At 36.7% G+C, this 22,619-nt stretch overlaps 1 protein-coding gene across 2 annotated transcripts in view; it reads right to left on the bottom strand.

Moving 5' to 3' along the window:
• Window positions 1–21,331, bottom strand: part of STXBP4 (syntaxin binding protein 4) — a 65,679-nt gene extending 44,348 nt beyond the window's left edge. Inside the window, exons 1-13 of one of the 2 annotated variants that reach the window (XM_031060922.1) lie at window positions 21,202–21,331; window positions 13,917–13,990; window positions 13,623–13,718; window positions 12,564–12,633; window positions 11,690–11,764; window positions 9,641–9,726; window positions 8,771–8,900; window positions 8,075–8,207; window positions 5,947–6,053; window positions 5,388–5,571; window positions 4,331–4,409; window positions 1,758–1,840; window positions 1,176–1,272 (exon numbers count right to left, since the gene is read on the bottom strand). In XM_031060922.1, coding sequence (XP_030916782.1) covers window positions 1,176–1,272; window positions 1,758–1,840; window positions 4,331–4,409; window positions 5,388–5,571; window positions 5,947–6,053; window positions 8,075–8,207; window positions 8,771–8,900; window positions 9,641–9,726; window positions 11,690–11,764; window positions 12,564–12,633; window positions 13,623–13,718; window positions 13,917–13,990; window positions 21,202–21,239 — 1,252 coding nt within the window. In that variant the 5' untranslated portion in view covers window positions 21,240–21,331. Of the gene's footprint in view, window positions 1–1,175; window positions 1,273–1,757; window positions 1,841–4,330; window positions 4,410–5,387; window positions 5,572–5,946; window positions 6,054–8,074; window positions 8,208–8,770; window positions 8,901–9,640; window positions 9,727–11,689; window positions 11,765–12,563; window positions 12,634–13,622; window positions 13,719–13,916; window positions 13,991–14,553; window positions 14,587–21,201 lie in introns of those variants that run through there. The other variant, XM_031060923.1, reaches the window with a different exon arrangement.
• Window positions 21,332–22,619: the final 1,288 nt, after the last annotated feature.

The following is a 22,619-nucleotide window of genomic DNA, read 5'->3' as shown; positions in this document are numbered from 1 at the left end:
AAGGAAAAAAAGAAAATCAGAGAGGTATCTCCAAAGAGAAAGTTCTGGTAAAGCTGGTAAGAGTAAAAATGTCCAAACACATTGGAATTAAGTATCCTCAAATCAAATTGTGAAGGAGAAAAGAAAACTAAGGTGGTGTGAAGTTCACCTTCAAGGTACCTGAGAGGTTCTGCATTTGGCAGGTGTCTGTGAAAAATGAAATAAGTCCGCACACCAGGTATACACACCTGCCCTTCCAATCAGTTGACCTTACCAGAGGAGACAAGAAAAATGAAAAATTTCCTGCTAGCTCAGAGCTCATGGTTTCCTTTTCAGACCCTTTATACCCCTGATAGAGGCTTGGTAAAATTGATGTTGACCAAGTTGAAAGTTTTAAATACAAACAGTCTCTAATGCACAATCAACATGACTTGGATTACCCATATATTTTGGATTTAAAAATTGTGTTACACTATGACAGAAATGTGGAAATATAGAGGTCAGTTTACATGATATAAACATCCAGTATTTTTCTTGCTGAAGATCTTTTTGGATGTTTAAGTACAAAATACTATTTTTCACACACTAGTGTTTTTCACAGACTTTAGGGAAAGGGAAATTGCCATCAGTTTTAGCATCAGAACCATCGTGTCTCACAGTTTCTGAAAAATATTTTTAAATTGTGCGTGTCATCAACCAAAATTGTTACAACCACAAGAAGCAACTCATTTTCATCAGAATTAGGTTTAGCTGGAAGAATTGTGATGGTCTCCCTGCAAACCTGTTTCTATATGCAATAGTTAAAATATTCTTGCTTCCCACATACTGAAATTAAGTGATCCATCTGTTTACTTGCTTCAAGAAGCTTCTTTAACCATCAAAACTCTCCCAAATAATTTCTGGAAAAATTACAGTTCCCTATTGTCAGAACAAAGATTCAAGATTTTCTGAGCACAAAATAAAACTTTCCCAAGGCTGCTCTTAATAAAATAAATTTGTGATTTGCATTCCCATTACTTAGTTTCAAGCAGAACTTCAAGCTTATTTTTATACAGTAAAATAAGGTCCTTGCCTCAAATTATTATTTTATTTGCAGCAGCAGCCCAATACTGACAAAAAATATATTAATGGTTACTATCTATAATTTTTGTATTCCTGTTTTTCATTATTTTCTATGGTAATTAACAAATTAATACCTCCAAAAGACACTGTTCCTTTAGAATCTTTATGAAGTTGCTGCCTTAGGGCTTGCTGCTGTTCATCTGTGAGCTGAATCCCAAGATAATTCAGTGCCTGGAAGGAAAAACTTATTTTGGAGTGAAAAAAGGACTAAGGATAATGACTGCAGGGACATGGGGGAGTAATTAAAGACCTACACTTCAAAGAGCCTTTGTATCCTGGTACACTCTCACTGACAACACTTTTATTCCAGAGCCACTCAGTGACTTTTCCTTCTAATTGAGAGATGTTCAGATATTATTTAACCTTGAATACAGATGAATGTAATAAGCAAACCCCTTCGTCCTTAATAGCTGCTTTAAAAATCCTGAGGGAAGTTCTGGTTCCCAGAAGAGTTAATCAGTAATTAGATTAACAAAAACAGTAATTTGCCCAATACATAAACTGAAATATTGGCCTGCAACATGAAAGAACCACCAAATAGAAAATTCTGTGTGTTATTTATACTTTAAAGTTTGTCAGCCTAGAAATACTGTCTGGATGTTTTACCTGCATCATGAAGGGGGAAGAAGGAGAACTCAAGATTTTTAAGTATTTACCCTCTCCAGTTTTTCTGTTTTGAGATGAATACTCAAGTTCTTTCCTTGGGGCTCATAATCATCATTCTGGCTGGGGGCAATAACTAAGAGATAAAAAAAAAAAAGTAATATTAATGCAGTGGTAACTATTGCTTTGAAAAAATTTGTTCTGAAGCTCTGCTCATCAAGTGGATGCCAGCTAAATACCCACCTGCCAAAAATACATGTTAATCCTTAGACTGGCTTCTTTTTTAAAGGGCTTAATTGTATTCAACAAAAATTACGGGTATCAATCACTTCCACTATTTTTTTTGCATAAAAAAAGTGACAAGTAGGAAATTAACAGAAAATAACCAGGAATAGCTTTGAGTGATCCATCAAGCATATGGCTTCTCCTTGTGGTATTTTCTCTCAGAGATACACAGATACTCAGGAAACAGAAAGGGAAACACACTTGTGAATTCCACAGAGACCTCCAAAACACAGCCTTAGTGTAACTGACAGCTGCCACATGGAGTGATCTAGAAAACCCTGGGGAAGAGAGGGAATGACCTGCTCCCAAACATGGGAGGGAGCTTAGGCTGAACTCCACAGGCTCCTCAGTATTTTTTCCTGGGAAGGAACTCTTTTCTAAGAACTCCTGTCCATCAGGCCATCACCCATCAGCCCCTTTCTACCCTTATAGTCAGAAACACAAGTTTAAATGGGTTTTTTGAACTATCACTTTGGATTTCAGATGTATGCAAATAAAAAAAAAATCATTGTTTGCATTCCTTATTTATAAATGTAATGTAGGTCTTAATTCATCATTTCATTAGTGAATTAAAAAGGTAATGAAATCAAACCAGTGTTTGACAAGTGAAGGATCTTGCAGTTTGAGATTCTCTCCAAAGGAACAGAAGGAATCGCAGAGAATTCTTTTTTTTTAAATTTTTTTAGTTTCACAGCATATCTGTTTCCAAGATCAAAGTAATTTACATTCTCTTTACATGCCAAAAGCATAAACCAAAATATCTTGAAAATCTCTGACATTAACACCTCTCACATGCTATATTAAAGTCTGAAGGCAGTGAGCTAGAACCTTGGTGGAATTGGCTCAATTTCCCTTCAGCTCAGAATGAAAAAGCCTTGTGTGTGAGTTTGGGCAAAAACTTCTCAAAACTATGCTGATTTTTTATAAAGTGTTAAAAACAAGAGTATCTCATCTAAGAGATGCTTTTATTTTTCAAGGTTATCTTTGAAAGTTTATCCTTGAAAAAGGGCAGCATGAAAGAAGTGGCAGGTTTTTCTAAAGATGCGCTGTTAAATAAGAAGAAAATGAAACATGACTAGAGCTGCAAGTATTTGTGCTTTCTGCTCTACTCCCTACCTACATTCTTCAGATGTGTTCAGAGACTGTGCCCTTCTGGGTGTCTTCAAAAAAAGAAGCTCCTGTGTACTGAATTATATTAACCAATAGTCTTATATACTGAATATATTAAAAAATAAGACTTTTGTCTTGTTCCTTTGATTCAGTGTTTGTCATAGCCAATATGTAAAAACTGTGTGATCATTAATCTCCAGGTGTATTCAATACTAAAACTTTGCCAGTTTCAACAGCCTACATTTGGTCAGCTCACCCTTCAAGGCAGGGAACCAACTGGTCAGATTTGCAATATGGGAACTCTTTCATTTTAAACCTGAATATCTAACATGGGGTATAATAAATGCAGGTACAATTTAAATAATATCAGTGGAGAGATATCTGGAATGAATCAGATCCTGTGTATTTGTTCTTCCTCTCCTCAGTACATTAGACATGAAATTGAGAAGTTCAGCTTAAGCTTAATTGCTACTGCCTGAAGAAAAAGAATATTCAGGTCTGCACAGAGAAATGCTGAACAGAGTCAGTAATATCAGTGTGCCAATGGGGACTCCCATTATCGTGTCACTCTAGCATTTTCACTGTTTCTAAATAAAACATACTAGTTTCCCACAGGAATTACAATTGTTCAGCTCAGATTTGGTTCTGACCATGTTTGACAAACCCTGTTTTTCCTTAAATGTTGTTTTCAAAATATTTCAAGATGTGATCAAAGTAACTCTTGTCCTTGTTACAATGTCATGACTCTAAAACACAAATACACATGATATATTGTATTTGTTACTAATGGAAAAGCTGTTAAGAGAGCTGCATGTTAATTCTATCCTTTCCATATGCTGCCCTGATTTAAGCAAAAAAACCATGCAAGCGCATACATGCCCAGAATTTCATCAAATCAAGAAAGCACAGTTTCTATGGCAACCTAATCTTGATCTATACGGGAGTCTTCATTATCAGGTTTCTGCTGAGTCTATTATCATGACTGCTGTATAGCAAATGTTGTGATCACTCATTTTTGTTTGGTTTCAGCTGTTTGTTAGAGACAATGTAAGTTACATTTGACAGAAGCTACTAAAAATCCATTGATCTCAGTGCTTTATTTAGGAGTATAAAAACAGTGTAATATTCCCTTTTTTTTTAAGACTACTGAGTCTCACTATGCATTATGTTCTGTTTGACTGTTATTGAATGAGCAAGGAAAAGGGTGGCAGGGAATTAAATCAGCACTTACCCGTGGCAGACACATCAGCAGGATTGCTGTCTAGAGCAGTAATTGGAGATTGCTCTCCCATCTTGACTCCAGTTTCCATCTAGGAGAGGAAATGAAAAGTCATGAAATACCATTTCAAAAGCAGATCACAAGCCAAACCAGAAATACAGCTTCATGAAAAAAGGGACAGGAAGGAAGACTGGGGGAAGAAAAAAAGGCTGGGGAGATCAAAACAACCCCAGGAGAAAAAGAAAGGCATGGACAGGGTGGTGGTGAGAAGGAACAGCACTGGAAAAAATCAGATTGGGGCCTCATCAAAATTTTGGCTTTTGAAAACCTTCACAGATTAAGACAGCACAGTCTCTCTAGGCAACCCAGTTTATATCCCTAATAGGAAAGAAAAATGGGCAAGAATTTTAAGTACAAATATAAGATTTGAAAATCACCTGTTCTTACTTTGTATTTGAGAACATTTTATTCTTCCTTCTTCTAAGGCAATACTTTATTTATCTTTAAAAATATGATAAACTGAAAATCTGCTATAAAAATTGAAATATTAGTTTTAAAATCTTTGTTCTCATGGTCAACATTTCCTCTTTACACTAATGGTGAGCTGTATGAATTAAAACAATTGCTGTTTAGCCAAAAGAATGGGGGAAAACCCCATACTTCTAGGACTTTTTTTAAGCAAACATCTCATCGTCACAGAGCAAGTGTGAGATTGTACTGTACTCACACATATGTAGTAAGCAGGGAGTGTTTTGTCTCTGAAATACATAACTATTTGTATCTAATTCCAAAACGTCAGAGAAACAGGGAAGGAGAACTTAGTGTCTAAGAACACAGTTAATGCTTATTTAATTTGTTTTCTTACCCCAAGTCAACTAATTCCTCTCATCAGTGTGGTTTACTCTCCTGTTATACAACATGGTTTTTCCAAAAGTGTTGATAGTCCAAAGACAATATTGTGCAGGAAAACAGACAGTCATTTTCTTAATAAAATAGAAACTCAATTACAATTAGGAGAAAAACAACCATTTGCTCAGTTTGTTGTAAGAGGATTAAGAAGTGCACTCACAGCATTTGGAGGGAATGGTGAAACCAGCCTCCCAGTAGGAGAGGGAAGAGGACCAAGTGTTGCAGCCTGTTGCTCTCCATGTGCTACAGAAGATGTTAAGAGGCTGAAAGGATGCTGCAGATTCTGTGGAAAACTGTGTATGTTTTTCTGCCTAATAAAAGCTATCTCCCAAAAATTTTCAAACCTAGAATAAAAATTTTAAAAGTTTCAACATATTGTATATTTATATCATTCATAAGATTATACTTCTGCAAAAATTACACATTTCCAAACACCGTGTGTGGGTTTATTTAATTATTTTTCTAAAAGGATGTTTTGTTACCCATCATTACAAAGACAAATACTGTAATTTTTTTTTAACATTAAAGTATCATAATTTTGCAGGTCTAAAAGGTGCACTTGAATCTTTTCTATGAAATAATATTACAACTGAGTATTTTAAAAAATTAGTATTCCTCATGTCTTCTAAGCACACAAAAACACATTTCACATTAATCTGATCACAAATATGATCTATTAAACCATTTTGGATGCATGGCTGTTTGACAGTAACAGATACCTCATCTTTGTTCTGTTGATTATACTTTTTGCCTCTTCATAGGAGACTCCAATCATGGACTCTTTGTTGATGGACACAAGCTGATCCCCAGGTTTCAATCGTCCATCCTAAAATAACAAATATAAAACCAAACCCACAAACTTGATATTAATTGCGAACACTACAGAAAGAACTGTCTGGTCACAGCACTTGGACAAATTCCCTGGGTTCTATTAGGACAAAAAATATCAAGAACAGCTCTGCACTCTGCCTGTGCTTGACAATCTTCCAGAAATAAACAGATTAAACCATCATCCCTTACCATTAAAGCAGTCATTATAAAAACTCATCAGAGAAAACAGACCTCAGAAATTGTATAAAGAAGAACTTTGGACCCAGCTAAACATTTCTGAAAAAAACCCAAAAAACCAAAAAAACATGGAAACAAACAACAGATTTTTCCAGCACTGACCCATCTGACTTTAGGAAGCTTCTTTACTAATTAATTCAGCTCTGAGCTGGATTAATTTGTATTTCAAAAGCAAATGTTCATGGCAATACATGGAACTCTTCAGACACTCGCTGGCCACGTTAATGAGAAAACCAGATTGGTCTATTAGTACTCACCAGTCAAAACTATGACAGAAATAATATTGTTAGCTTTGTGCTTCTGTTGAATTAATTGCAAACTCTCTACCAGCATTTCACATTTCTGTCCCAGAGACTCTTTTTTACAGAGAGCCCTCAATAATTCAAGTGGAAATTCATGTAATTCCCCTATGGTTACAGAGTTATGACATTTGTCTAATGTAATACACATCATGTAACACAGAACATGTCTCTGCTCTTGAGCTCCTAAGAAATCAAACACAAAATTACTCTATGTGAAAAAAAAATGTGTACAGAAGATGATACATAGGAAATAAATAAAATACCTTCTCAAAACCAGTATAATTTTACCTGCATAACACCCACATACCATAATTTTCGCTGTGTTGTTTCAAACCTATGCCAGTACTTTACTACCTTTTTTTTGTTCGATTACTCTTTTGGTTTTGGTTAAAGAATAAAGCTGTAGAGCTTTCATTTTGCTTTCATCCAGCACGTTCTAAGATATTCAACGGTGCCCTCATGTGGCAGACATTTAAAATATGATTCCTGTTTCACCTTCCCAAACAGGATAACCAATACTGGGAAATCACCTCTATTATTGCTAATATTAGAGCCTAATGGAAATTGATGTTTTAGCCTCAGACTATTGATTATGTGTGACAGGCTTTAAATTATATGCTCACAGAAGCCACAACAAAATAGGAGAAAATAAAAGAGAAATGATTACCATTTACCTACTGAAAGAGGTCTTTGAGAAACATTGCATTTTTATCTTCCAGCTTGCATTTTAGGATTAAACTTAGTCTACAGAAATGCAGTAACAAATAGTTATAAACTGCTTGGGGACAAAATCCACTGCTCATGAACTGAACTCATCCTCTCTTGCTGGGCCAGAGGCAAAGGCTGGTTATCTACACTTCCAAATAACCATAATTATTCAGGATGCCAGAGGAGACACTTGGATAAACAGTTCTGTGTACCTGAACCAGGATATTACATTATTTATTTACTTTTTACACTGACAAATCCCCCTGATTTACATAGTGCATTTGTCACAAATTAAAACAGTGATCAACACCAATTCATACATTTTATTAGTCTGCACTTTCAGAATATTTTTTTTCTAATTTGCCTACACAATGATTTGCAACTGCAAGGATCCATCTAAATTAAGTCTCAGGGAAATATGATTTTTTGAATGTCCAAGAAAATAAAAAGAGGTGCAATTTGTAGCTCTGTCCCATCCTTCCTGCATTACTTTGCATCATGCAATCTCTTACAGAAGTTGGTTTTGTACCTTCTCATACATAAACTGAGGAATAAGAGCCTCATTTACCTCAAATGAACTTAGGAATAAATTTTCATTACCATGTAACTCTGTCACACTGCAGTGAGATAATTCTGTTAAAAGAGAGGGCAAGGAGGAACACAAACACATTCTGTATTTAAAGTATGACTGCATATGTAGCATACCAAAGCAATTAAGGCAAAAAAATACAGGTGTCTGAAGGGGAAGGAGGGGAAAAAACGCCTTTACCTTATGGCAATCACCACCAGGGATAATTTCTTGAATATACACCAAAGGCCCTTCATTTCTGTTAATTCCTCCCACAATATTCAAACCTAGGCTGGTTCCTTTGCAAACAGAGATAATCTGAAATGCACTGTCACTAGAGACACATAGAGAAAGAAAAACAGAATTACTTCACAGAACTAGATAATAAAGACTGAAGCAGTAGCTTATTTTATCTTACAGGTTTTGCAAATATGTATTACAGTAACAAATAGAAATATTATACATTTAATCCCAGTGTTCAAATATTACACTATTTACAGCAAAATCAGCAACCTCAAGCACTTCTGACAATTACAAAAAGAATTTATACTCTATTTTACAAGGTTAAAAACTCCTGTCTACTATATAGAGTATAGATATATACTATATCCCAAGGCTTATGGGAGTATCTGGTACATATAAATCAGGAACACTAATTCATTAGGAGACAAAAAAAAATTAACCTGATTAATCTTCTTCTGCCACATGAACAATAAATAAATAGAAAAAAACCTTATTAGTCTGCAATGTCAATGTTATTATGAGCTACAGGACTAGAAGTTAAAAAATAAAACCAAACTTTAACATTTAGTGCTCAACCCAAATTTTCCTGACCAGCCAAATAACAGCATTTCCTGCAGCTCCCCCAAGAGAGGTTCAGTCAGTTTTGGAGATTACTTTGGAGGCTTTGGGGATGGTGGTGAGACAGAGTTATTTCTGCTGCTGCTGGTGATGTTATCCTTCAGCTGCAACTGAGGACTCTGTGACCTTGAGGATGACCCAGAAGAAAGGCTGTCTCTAGATTTCGCTTCAATAAAAGAAATAAAATACATAAATGAATAAAAACCACATTTGGGAAAAAGCACAAAATTTCAACTCATGTAAGGAAGTTCAGTAGGACTATTTTCATATTAGAAAACAGACAAACTAAGCAATCAGACAACAAAAAAAATGCCTGCACAGTAAAGAACTGAGAGCCACCCAGAGTTCCAGGAATATTTTATTAAAACATCACAGGTGATTATTTTTTTTCAAATTGGGTGCAAAATACAAAACAAACTTATCCCCCATGCTATATAAAGGCATCTCAATTAGGCAGCAGTTCCAGAAAGATTAGAATTTATAGTGCTCTGGATCAAATTTCTATTAGCATTTTGTGGCACATTTCAGCTACAAATACAAAAAAAACCTTTTCATATAAATTGTGGGAATTTATGAAGTTGGAGGGTTTTTGGAAGGTGCGAGCTGCTCGCATCTTGCATAGAAAAAATCATGTAATAAAGCTGATGCTGAGAATAAACAGCTCAATTCACATTGCTGGCGTACAAAAATAATTAATTAAAATTGAAAATAGATACCAGTACATTTATTCAAAGAACTGGGGAAACTGACACACACATTCCTCAAGGTACATGTGTGTTTTGACTTACAGCCACTTCCTCCAATACACCTCCACTAAAATAAGGAATTTTAAGTACAATTTTCTACTCCACCTAAGGCTGATTTTTGTCCCCCAGGATTGTTTCAGGCTGGGAAGTGATCTCTCACCAGCTAAATGATGTGTTGGAGAAGTTCTTGCAGAGGTTGTGTCACTGTGAGAGCCATACTTATCCATTAGGTCATGAAATTCTTTCCTGTGCCAATAAAAAGATTTTCTTTGTCAGTTTGAATGGATCCTGTGAAACCTGCACTGTTTGCACTGAACAGCTGCTCCTCCTCAGAGAAGAAAGTTCAACCTCCACAGAAAGAGGAAAGCCCTATCAAATGGCCAGAAAAGGCCAAAAAAACCCAAAAATCATGTAATGCATGATAAAGATGAGAAAAAAACAGATTATGGACAAAATGGACTGTTGGTACAAAAGCTTTATTTTTATGTCTCTTTACCCTGAATTACAAAACTTTAAAAATTGCAATACAATCAACTACAGATAATAAGACAGTGGTACTACCAAGCCTCAGAACAATTTCTTTATATTAGAGGGAATCAGATTATACACCTATAGCATACTCTTGTTTTTAAAGAATGCTTTTAGTTCAATTACACTGAACAAGAACCCCAAAAAGACTGACAAAGATACACTCCTTAAAAACAAGAGGACAGAAGAAATATTTATTAACTACTAAAAGCCAAAAGCAGAAATTCCTTGCAGACACCATTCACATTGCAACAGACAAGCAAAGATGTACATCTTGCACGACAGGCATTGAAGAAAATACAAAAATACTAGATTCATCTGATATTGAAGCCAGACTAATTTAAGAAAAAAAGTTCCTAATCTGAGCTCTGATTACCTCAGTGATAACTGATTTAAAAGATAAAAATAATCTAGAGTGATGTAAGCCAGAAACATCACCAAATTAATATACAGAATTAGTCAGAGAGAAAAGAAATTAACTAATTGCAAGGAGAGTAATTCCCAGGTAATTCCAGTTTGACTTTTGAAGGTTGCTCAAAAATGCTGGGCGCATTATTTTTAAAAAAAGAACATTTATTGTGCTCATGCTGGCCCCAGGGCACACACAAAAACACAGCTGAATGTAAATCAAATAATCTTTAAGCATAGAATGTAAAGTCATAAGGTGGCCGGTGAGGGACTGCATGGAGTGGCAAATTCTGCCCAGGCCACTGCACTTCCCCCCCAGAGTGGTTAAAGGACTGATGGATTTTAATTATTCAAGGAGTTTACAGGAACTAGGCCAGTATGCTTTAGATAAAAGCAGATTAAGAGTGGACCTCGCATATATCTAGGCAGTCTGAAAAAAGGAGAGATCAGAGGCTACAGAGTGATTTAGATGCTGAATTCAAGGAACAGAAAGAGGAAGCTTAACTTGGACAAAAGGCTAAAGGAATTTAGAGAAAAATCCTTTATGGGGAGATTACTCTGGAAGTGGAACATCCCAGGAAAGGCAAATAACAGCAGATACTCTTGCAATGATTATCAAAAACAATTACATAACAGCTGTTTTCTCCTGAGATTTAAGTCAAAAGGGGATACAGACCTGGTTTGTCACATTGCTGATGATTCTCTGCCAACATTGGTTTATATGCTAAACTTTCATCAGTCAGGTTAGAGCAATATTTAACATAAATGTCCCTAAAATGAATACACTTTAGACTACCTGCTGCAGTGAATAGTTTAACCTACTTACCCAAACTATTCAAAGCTCATTAGAAATTGAAAAGCAAACTTCTGAGGGGAAAAAAACAACTGAATCTGCCTTTTGTCAGAAGGCAAGACAAGTTTAAATCTTACAGTTCTTTGGTAGCTCTAACAGAGTCCTCATTTTTCATTATTTTAAAATGTGAGGAGTATTTCAAAAACTATCACAGCAGATAATTTTTAATGGTATTAGCTGTAAATATAACATTACAATCCCCCTCTTTAAACTGAAGTTGGCCTGAGCTTGCTACTTGAAGTGATTGATGAAAGTGATCTCAGAATGAACTGGTATCAAATACCAGTAAAATGTGACATGTGGTGGAATTCTGCAATTAAAACTAATCTGAAACAAAAATTCATGCAAGCTCACCCACCCACCCTGACATACAGCACTGGACTTTTATTAGTTTTGAGGTTAAAACAATTTTTCTCTTACTTTGCTTCTTCATCTCTAGCAACGAGCAGAGACATGTGATTAGAGGCTGAGGCTGTTCTCAAGATGTCAACAGCCCTAGAAGGGGGCAGAAAAAGGCCAAATAAATATACCAAGTTGCTGGCAAGAAGTGAGCAGTGGTAGAAGAGCAGGAAAATGGACACATTGCTAAGGTAGTTAATAATTTTCATGGTCAGATACAGAAAAAAGAGCTTGGCAGCAGCAAAGCTTAAAGCGAGCACCAAGGAACAGAGCAAAAGACAGGCTGTGGTGCATCTGCTGAAGCAATAAACTGGGACTGACCTCGCTTTCCCTTCCCTTCTGTCCCCATCCCTCCTTGGGCCACCCTGCTGCCTTCCTGAGCCTCCTTCAGGATTAACAGGCCACCCCAACAAAAGCTGCTCAGGTGTGCCTCACTCAGAATATCCCCCAGCAATACAAATGGCAATTTCCTTTGCATTTTCGATCTCCATCTCCAGCACTGAAAGCTGCACTGATCTCTACAGATCCAGCTACAGAAACCACCTACAGCTCCTTCTCCCCCCTTCATTGTGCCATTACATGATTGCTGCCACCATTTACATTCATCAGTACTGAACCAGCAGATAGTTGTATTAACAGCTTCTACTGCTGTTTTCACACACGTGCTGTAATCTGTGTCATTAAGAAACCAGCTGATTCTGCTGTTACAGAAGCATATAAAGTCCTTCACTTTTCTATAACAGTTTTGCTGCATTAGATCTACAGGATAAATTACTTGTGAGTTGAACTCCAAGAATCTCAGGGGAGCTGTGCTCTTTCAATCAGTCACTGATAGTGTCCAAAATAATCCATGTATAACATTCTAATAAACATTCAGGAATCAGTATAAATATACCTTTCATTTGTTACTCCAACCAGGTTTTCTCCATTGACATCCAGAATTAGGTCCCCAGTGAGCAGACGGCCTTTAAATGAAACGAACAGTGACTGATGAATCAACAAGAAAATTGTGAAAGTATTGTATTAAACCAGATATTAACCCAGGACTTTCAATTTTATGTGACTTAATGCATTAAACAACTTTATGCCCCTTGGCACCTGATCCTAAGTAAGACAGATAATTGAGATAAGACTAGAACCTATAAATCAATCTTACTAACAACAGAATAGCCACCAAAAATAACTGTCATTTAGCTATTTGTACTATTTACACACAGCACAAATACTTTCGAGACTAGAATATATATTTTACAGTTGTGGAACTAATTTTATTTGACTCTCGCTCTTAACATTATTTTAAGTTACCATGTGTAGATATATTAATGTTTTAGACATCAATAAAGTCAGCTAAAAGATTTTTTAGAACCAATTCTACCTTTAACCTCCTGAAAATCTCAAGTTTAGGAAGTTGATGCAGATTCTTTCAAATGATCATTTTGCACAAGACAAGCTGGAATCTCAAAAAAACCCATACAGAGACCTAGGACAGAAGTCTGTAGCTTAATTATTGCACTCTACTGAGAGTAATTTCTTCTCTCCACACAGACCTTAACCACCAGCACACCAACATTAAAAAAATAGTAATAAAAATTATCAGAACTAATTAAAAATACTAGGTTTATACAGGAAACCTCACTCTTATACCTTATACATTAACAGTGATTCAGCATCTCAACACTCACTCAACAGAGCTGCCAATTGCCAGAAAGATTGCCGGTTGCCTTCACCAGCCATATGTAGGTTTGAACACATTTTCAAGACCTGAGTGTATTAAAATCTTTTTCCATAAAGGTTCCAAGTTTCATTTATCTATCTTAAAGTAAGCTAACACCTCATAGATCCTGACCAAACCATATTATTTTAAATATCCTTACCCACAAAGTAAAATAAAGACTTCTTTTGACAGCTTTTTATATGCAGTGTGTTTGTAGCCAAAAAAGTTAAAATTACTTACTATCTATAGCAGCCACCCCCCCAGGTAGAATTCTCTTTATGAAAATCCCATAATCTTCTGCTGTTTGCGCCCGATAACCTCCAATAATTTTAACTCCTGAACAACAAACAAAAAGACAAAAGTGAAAAATTGGTTATTCCACCTGTGGTTAGAATTGGTTATTCTATTGTGGTAAATGTATTTGCAGACAAATCCATGAAAAAGAAATAAACTTTCCTGATGCCAGGTATGAGCTGGCAAAGGTGTTTTTAGGTTTGATTTACTCAGAGTAACAGAATGTGCAATCTTAGTTACCTAATCCATTCTGGCAATCAGAGAAAGAGATGCGGTGAACAGCTCGATTTATTCCATGAGGGCCCATAATGGTCCTAAGGAACAAAATAAAATCAAATTACAGAAATGTAGGTAGAGCAATGTTAACAGAGAAGAAATTACAGTGACTGTGTTTTCAACTCAAATACAAACCCAAACCAACTTTCTCCACTGACAACTTCATACTGTTTGATATCTCTGAGCCACCACCTCCCCAGCCAAAAATCAATCTGTTCATCACAAATATCAGATGAAACGGTACAATAAATATACAGAATTTACTTCCTTTTCCCCCAAAGCATTTCAGGCTGAACTGTGAATCCCACTTTGTGTAATAAAGGCATTGTGATTAAGCAAAATTCCACAAGCTGGTCCATCTTAACATTTAGGCAAGAGAAACATACCGAAAAATCAGTTTTCATTTAGTAATGAATATTTGAACAAAAGCATAGCTAAACCAATGCATAAAATTATTTCCTAAGATATCTAAAATATAATTTTTTATATTTATGGACATAATCTTTTCCCAAATCTACTAATTTCTTCACTCAACATTGATTTCTGTCTCTATTGTAAAAAAGGTTTCTTTCCAAACTCTTTTGCCTGATCCTCTGTGTACCTTCTCACTCCAAGGGAAAACACCAGGATGGCACTTGGAATTGTCTAAAGGCAGAGAAATATTTTGAAGGCAGTTATCATGGAACAGACTTAAAAAAGAATACAAAGTAAAATTAAGTGTTCTGAAACTTAAATTTACAATTTCATCAGACTCATGACCAGCACACTGCCCTGAGATTGCAGAGTATTAAGAATGGAAATAAATCCAGATTACCCTTTATCAGGTTTTATTTTCATGTAGATGAACTATGGGTAAAAAAAAAAAGTTCATTGTATTATATCTCCTCTGTCCTTTCACTGCAATATTTTTGAAGAAGACTCAGCAGATGTCTTCTAGAAAAGAGCAGAAGCACCACTGAGGTTTTTCTGCTTTGACCTACATCTTGTTCTACATTAGACAGAACTGTGTTTTCTAGAGGGTCCTAGTGAAATGCAAAAAACAAGAATTCATTAGCAGGGTGGGAAAGAAGATCAAAGTGGAGGGCACAGTGACCCAAATCCTTCCATACAACCTAATCCAGCACACAGCCTGAACTCTATGCTTGAAACTGGGTACATCTGCAAAAGCCAGAGTACATCATTAAAAGGTGCTGTGCCAGAAGGAAGAGAGAAATCCAGAAGGTTCAAATGTTCTTAAATTCTAGCACTAGCCATGAGATCCAGCTTCTAAAGAACATCTGCAGTTCTTTTGGTTTTGGAGAAGAAAACTGGATGAGATGAGATTTTTTTAATCAAATGATAAGCACTAGCTCTGAAAAGCAACCATCTCCCAAAATCCCATATTTCCAAGTATTTCCAAAATCAGCCTTTGCTTTACAAAGTCTGGCCACAAGAAGAGACCAAATAATTATAATAACCTTTAGAAACAAAAAGTAAACCTATGCTTCAAGCACTGTATAATTTTCACTGTAGTATTTCTTGAAGTATTTGTTTCACGGGCTAAAAAGAAATAACAAAACCCAGTGGATTTGGTGTGTGTTTGACAGGACTGCACATGACCATGCCATGATATGTCAGAGCATATAATGTATTTATTTTTCATGTATCATATTTGTAAGGCTAAAAGTGAACCAAACTGCTTTTACTTAATCACAGCCTGAAAGGAAGAACAAATCCCCAAGCCCAATATTTATTTAAGAATACCCTTTGGACAACCTCCTACTCCATGACAAGAACAGAGTATTTTGCATTACTACCCAGTACTGTCACTGAAATTATTCCACAAATTGGTTTTGAGGCTGAAGAACAGCATCCCAGTCATGCTTTGTCCTGCTCTGAAGTCTTCAACAAGGTACACTGATCTTTAAAATAGGCAATTATTCAATTTTTTTCTCTCTTGCCTTTTGTGCTACTGCTATAGGTTTTGCTTTACCATTCCCTCTCAGCAGTTTTCATACAGCAGTTTTTTTGTAAAAATTAAAAAGCAAGAACAGAAGTTACTTCAACCTCACACAAACCGACACAGAGGTTTTACTTTCGCAAAGTCTGAAAAGATCAAATCTCAGACTTTAAGTCTGAAGTTTAGAGTTTGCCAGAAATTGTAGAACCTCTTTATAAACTACCATATAAAATAATAATGAAATATGATCAAATCTAAGAACAGGACAATCAATAGGAAAGAATCTACATTTTCAGAAGTAACTGGCAATACTTTCCAAAGAGAAATCCTAACGGAACTAAAATGGATTCTGACAAAGAGGACACAGAGAACACACAACTAATTATTATTATTAGACAGTGGAGAGGAGTAAGATATCTCTGAAACACTGGAATTGTGATGCTGCCACCTACAATGAGAAATAACTGACACTGGACAGACAACTTTCACCAGGGACTCAGGTCTGTTTATGCTCTAAAAACAAAATCCCCCTAATACATGAAGTTTAAAATTACTTTATCACATAAAGGCAGAACAAAGATTTTCAAATGCCCCAAATTTGTTTAGCATATCACATCTAGTCGACTTTCAGTGTTAGGGTTTTTTTCCCCCCATATAACATAGATCTTCAAGTCAAGCTACTTGTCATAGTTCTAACAAAATAAACAGAGCTTTAACAATTTCACTGTAAAATGACTTGGGTTCAGTACCCATCCGACATTTATTTTATGTCATCAATTTCAATATTTGTGAAATGTTAGAATATTTTTCCCAGAGCTTTAGAAATATGCTCAACAGTATAAATAAGGAAATATGCTTTTAAACCAGTTGGCAGTAGTACCAAAAAATAATTCAATGTTTTTTCAGAAAAATATGCAAATTAAATAATCAGTTGCCACTACTCATTTTTTGAGGTCAGGCAAAAGTATCTGTAAGGAAGGTTTTAGCACACAGTAAAGATGTGAGGCAAGAGATGAAATAAACAAGTAAAAATCACCAAAATTTACACTATAGCCTTCTTACACTAAAAAATACTAAATTCAGCACTCCAGCTGAAGTCCTGGAATGCTAACAGACTAAGTGTGCAACATTTTGTCTAGATGCTCCAGTAAAGGCAATTAAAATGAACCTGCTTCTATTACTTTTTAGCAGCATACACAGAGAAGTTCAACAACTTTGGGTTTTATTTCTTTTAGTACTTATCAGAACATACAGCTCCAGATACTAATCTGATCTCTATTCCTGAGAAATTATTAGTCATTCATGTGCACAAACAAAACATTTACCTATGTTTATCAACGGGAGAATACTCACAAAACACATATCACTTGACACACAAAAATCTAAATTATAAACTCTGGCTGTTGATGAAAAGAAGCTGAAAATTATCAGCTTTTAAATGATCTTTCCTGTACTTTGCCCAATTACAGACTAAAGCAATGCCCTCAGAACTGAATGGTTCAGCATACCAGTATAAGAGAGAGAGACCATCAAAACGCTCTGGTTCATCTTCAGCTCCTGGAGAAAGCAAGGACATCCTTCAGCCCAGCAGGAAAAACAAGGACAACGCAACCAAAACACACTGGAGGTTTCCAGTTCAGCCGGATAAAGGTTATGAGCAGGATGATTTCTGCTAACAACTAAAAAACCCAAACACAGAGCTCCAGCTGAGCGTTCTGCCTACTTAATCTTCTCTGAAAGCCTCTGCGTCACATGCGCTAATTCACCTAGAGAGGTAATGCTTACTTTTTCTCTCTTTGAAATAGCCATTTAGAGAAACTTTAAAGACTGATAAATGCAAAGGTGAAAATTTACTACACTGTGATTAAGCAATCTAGATCCAGCAGCCAAAGGCAAACGTGATGATTAAAAGCAACTTATTTCCTCCTGTTCTTCTAAAAATTTATTTACATACACCCTGCAAACAAGGTCAAAAGGAGTAACCCATGACCTTTCTAAAGCAATCTTCCTAGCAGACTGCATTTTGCACAGCCACACAAAAGGGAAAGCTGACTGGGAGTATTAATCAAACAAATGCCATTATGCTATTACTTTTCATTCTCAATCACGGTACTGGCTTGTGCCATGATCTAACTTGATTTTTAGACTTTCAAGATACAGCAGTCAAAAGTCAACACAGAACTTGGGTTATTTATTTTTTCTAGAAATACAAGCTGACATGTACTTTTCTGTGAAAGGAAATAAAACTGCCAAATTTATGTCATTACACTGCGAATAATGTAGTTTAAGAAGTCAAATGTATCACCCCTTTTCTCAGAGGTCAGATCCTGTGATAGGAGACTCGGTCTTGCAGAGAAATGCACATTTTCAGAAATTCTGAGCGTTGACACCAGCTTGGTTAATGAATGTTTCCTTCCAGGCTTGCTGCAAAAGTACCCCTACTACTCCCCCTCTCTCAAAAGATCATAACAAGACTGCAGCTTGAAATGAAAGCCTCCTACCCTGTGTTCACTGAGGGCTTTAAGTAGAAAGGTGAATCCTCTCTAGCCAGGAGCAGCCCTGTGATCAGACAGCATCTGTCAGGCCTGGAGGTGCAGCAGGAGGGCTGGCTATGCCAGGAATGCAAAAGCTTATCTCAGGCACCTTTTTTTTTTTTTTTTAAAGCTGCAGTGACTGTGGTTTCATTAGCAGATAATCTTTCTGGGGAAAGGATCTCTTTGCTGACAGACAACTTGCTGAACAGCATTCATAGAGAGTGGTCAGTCCTGAAAGCCTGCAATGCACACACAGAAGGAGCAGAGTGACCCACCACAGATTAAGGAGCAGATCAGAGATGGAAATGGGAACATAAAGCAGCCTTCCCAGCTCCCAGATAGTGAAAAGCCCCACTGGCACAGTGAGCACATCCATTCAGAGATGAAAATTTGCCCCTTTGCAGCATTTCCTCAGTCAGCTCACTCTGCAGCTGTTACCGGCATTACAAGAAAAGCCATTGATGTTTTGAGCCTCATATCAATTAGATTTGCTCAAGGCAAGGTTACAGAAGATAAAGTACCAATAGATTTTCTCCAACAAAATGACCTCTGTACTTAACACCAGTGGAGTTCAATTTGTGGTATCAATATTAGGAGCATTTGTCAAAATACATCACTCAGACCAACCAGTGTCACACTTTCTGGTATAGAAATCCCGCAATTAACGCATGGCTCAAGGCTCTCCAGTTTTCTTGTTAAAATGCAAAAAGTTATTTTTATTAAACCAGAAATGACAAACTTCTGCACAATTTAAGCAGATATAAAGTAGTATTAGCCTTATTGCTCTCATTTTATTAGTTATTACCAGTAATACATGACTTGTTCAGAAGACTGCTCCTCCACCCCTTCTTAAAAGTAAACTCTGCTTTGTTCAGCTTCCTGAACTCATCTCCAAGGCTTCTATCCCTCTTTACCTTCAAATTCTGTTGCTGTGCTGCTTTTAATGAATGACAGCATTATTGGTTCTCTTGCAAGTGCTCTGCCTTTCAAGAACAGCCTCAGAAGAACACAAATTACTTTCTACTTCCAGAAAGATCTAGGAAAATTGTAACTCAAAACTCCATGAAATTTAGTATAAATAAGTAAGACTAAATTTTCAAGAGCTGTCATTTGTTGTTAAGTAAGATTCATTTCCAAACAGCTGGAAAACTATTCCATTCTGGCCACATTTATAATTACAACTTGCCTTTCCCAGAGGAAGTTTTGCAATGCTTTTCCAACTGAGATGGATTACATGATAATTTAGCAGATGACAGAAAGATCTGCAGAATTTCTGGAAGTTCGATTCACAAGATCTTTTTTGTTAAAAATAAGCTAAAGGCCCTTTACAAAAATCCTATACAAATGGATTATGCAACTGTAGCTTTTCAGCTTCACTAACCCCAAGTTCAGATTTTAAGGACCATAGGCAAAGGAATGCTGTATTATACATCATGGATGAGCACTCAGTGTGATCCATCCAAACCCACTCATTATTCAAAATACATTCTGCTGATTAGGCTATAAAGGTTAAAAGAAAACATAGGTCATTATATGGCAACTGTTAAGCCTAAAAAAAGCTTGGGCAACATTGTAATTTTGGAGAAGCATGAATGGTTTGAAGCTAACCCCCTGCACAAAGAAGAAAGGTATGATTGAAAGTACAGGTAAACCTCAGTTAACATATAACCAAGTCCATTCTTGGAAGCATCATCTTCTACAAGAAATAAAAGGACAGAAAATGACAGCCTTCCATCAGTATGCAGTCGAAGTGCAGTTTTAGGTGCCTTTCCTTTCATCTCTAATGTGAAAAACCACCTTTGGAATACAGTGAGCTAGGAACTACTCATGTTAACTACTCATCTTTCACATGACTCTAGCAAGCCACAGCTGTCTGAAAGATGTATCTTTGTGATCACACATCCTGAATTTCCATCAGACAAGCAGTTTTGGCTTCTTCAGGTCCCAGTAAAAAGCAGGTCAGCTTTTTTAATGTTTTGTGGTTTTTCTTTTTGAACCAATCAAGTTATTTATGAGGTGGCGTAATTCTAAATCTATGTTAAATTTTTTATTATTCTTCTGAATACTCTTTGCTGGATTCTATTGCACAAGTACAACAAACATGGTAAGTCCAGCAAGAGCTGCCTGTGCCTGGTTTTAATTCTGGTTTTGATGACAGCATTGGTGTGGTTATTTGGCAGTTTGGAAAGGGTCTGGAGTTACACTTTTCAATCATGACTGAATCCATCTTTGACATTTAGAATCTGATCCAACTCCTAAGTGGATAAGATTATGTTTTATAGAATGAACGTAATTTTTTGATATCCTGTGACATTGGTAAAAATATAATGGTTCCTAAGTACTACATATAAAATATTAAAGGTATAGAAACAGAGTATTCTGAAAGAGTAATGCACTGTAATACAAAACCTCCAGTCTTATGCTACTGCAGGTACCCCAGATGTACAAAGAAGTGACCTACTATATACAAGTATGTTTTCATAGTTCAGAAGCATTAAATTAAGAAATCTCTATGCAGGGTTTTATCTCTACAAAACTAGTCCTAACCAAGTGCAAATTAAATTAATGAAAAGCTTAAGGGACAATTCCTTCCTTAAAGTGTAAATTCACTGGTGTTGGTGTCAGCTTTCCTATGACGTTACTGCAGACTGCTTCAATATCCAAGCTATTTTTCTTTAAGTCTTCATCAAGACAAGATCCTACCAATGAAACTGCAAAAATTTTAATATTGTAATCATTAATTGTATTTCTGAATCTAGGGAAAAAAAATACTTACTCCTTCTCTGTATTTGTGAGGGGATCTGTACTGGACATCTTCTTAGAAGCACTATTAAAATAAAAGTTCAAAATTAACAGCTCTGACACATGAAGAACAGGCTCCTACAGGATCAAAATCTTCTAAAATAGGAAAAAAACCAGATTACAATTCTAGGATGATACAACATAACTGCTGAAGGCAAAGACAAACCCCTTTTTTCCCATTTAAAGTTACTTGGAAAGGGAGTGGTGTTCTGTGTATCTTGTTTTCTCATGTTTTTTAACTTACACTCTGGTATTTAGTGTCTCTGAACTGCTCACATGAAGTACATAGAACAGGCCAAAACACACAAAATGGGCTTACATACCACTAATGTAGCAAAAGCCCCAGAAATTCACACTGTGTTCTTATTAGTACATACAACAGGTTGACAGGAAATACAACCATGGATGTAGTGAACTACAGTCATTTCAGAAAGTGCTAAAAAAGCATTAATGCAAAAAATATCTGTTTGTATCAGCAGTAGCAAATCTTCCTGACCTTGTGAGGTGCACGGCTGAACCCTCACATGCCACAACCCAGAACAGGAATTGTTTCCAAAGCAAGAGGGGCAAGGAACTCTCCCAACACACAGGCAAAAGGCAGCACAGGTGCTCCTGGCACCAACGTCACACCACAGACCCTGGCCAAGATACAGCAGCAACCCCAGGCGCAGTGTCAGCCTCCACAAAACCACTCCAATTCCTGCATGTCTGTACTTCTTGTGTGAAAAAGATGTTAAATCCACGCTGGAATGCCACAAATGCTCCTGCAGTAAACATTTTCAGGTTTTGCTCACTAAAGAACCAAAAAAACAGTCATCTGAAGACAGGGGAAGTAACACAGCATGGCTACACCGAGCCTTTACCATTCTCTTATTCAACGTGGAAAATGAAGAAGCACCAGGAGCTGCCAGCCCTTGTGTGGTTCACCTTACTGGAACCACCACAGAACAGAGACACAGCTCTAAAGCAGTAAATTCAAGTATTGCTACAGCAAATTTTATTACAGTGCATGGCACCGGCCATGTGAAAAACTATTGTTTGTGAACTTGCCCGACTTTGCCCGTCCTCAGGTTACCGCTGCTTACTAACAGCGCTCGCTACCTTTGCAGCGTTTCAGTACCTCTGCCGAACAAAACCAAATCCCTAGAAATGAAAATAACGAGAAGCAAAGCACCCGAGGAAAAAGGGACAAACAAACAACCGGTGTCAAGTGTCTACAATAGGGGAGAAACTGCAGGCCCCGGAAGGACCACCCGGAGCAGCCCCGCACTCAGCGCTCGTCCTGGGGCCGCCTGCACGGAATAAGCTGAGGGACAGGCAGGTATCTGCGGGTCACGCCTCTGGTACCAGGTACCTCCGGTGCGGTGTACCTGTGGGGCAACCCCCCCTCCC

Source organism: Geospiza fortis, unplaced genomic scaffold (genome assembly GCF_000277835.1).
Source record: "Geospiza fortis unplaced genomic scaffold, GeoFor_1.0 scaffold221, whole genome shotgun sequence".
Lineage (NCBI taxonomy): Eukaryota > Metazoa > Chordata > Aves > Passeriformes > Thraupidae > Geospiza > Geospiza fortis.
Note: the sequence above shows the minus strand (reverse complement) of the source record. Positions and strands in the feature narration are given on the sequence as shown.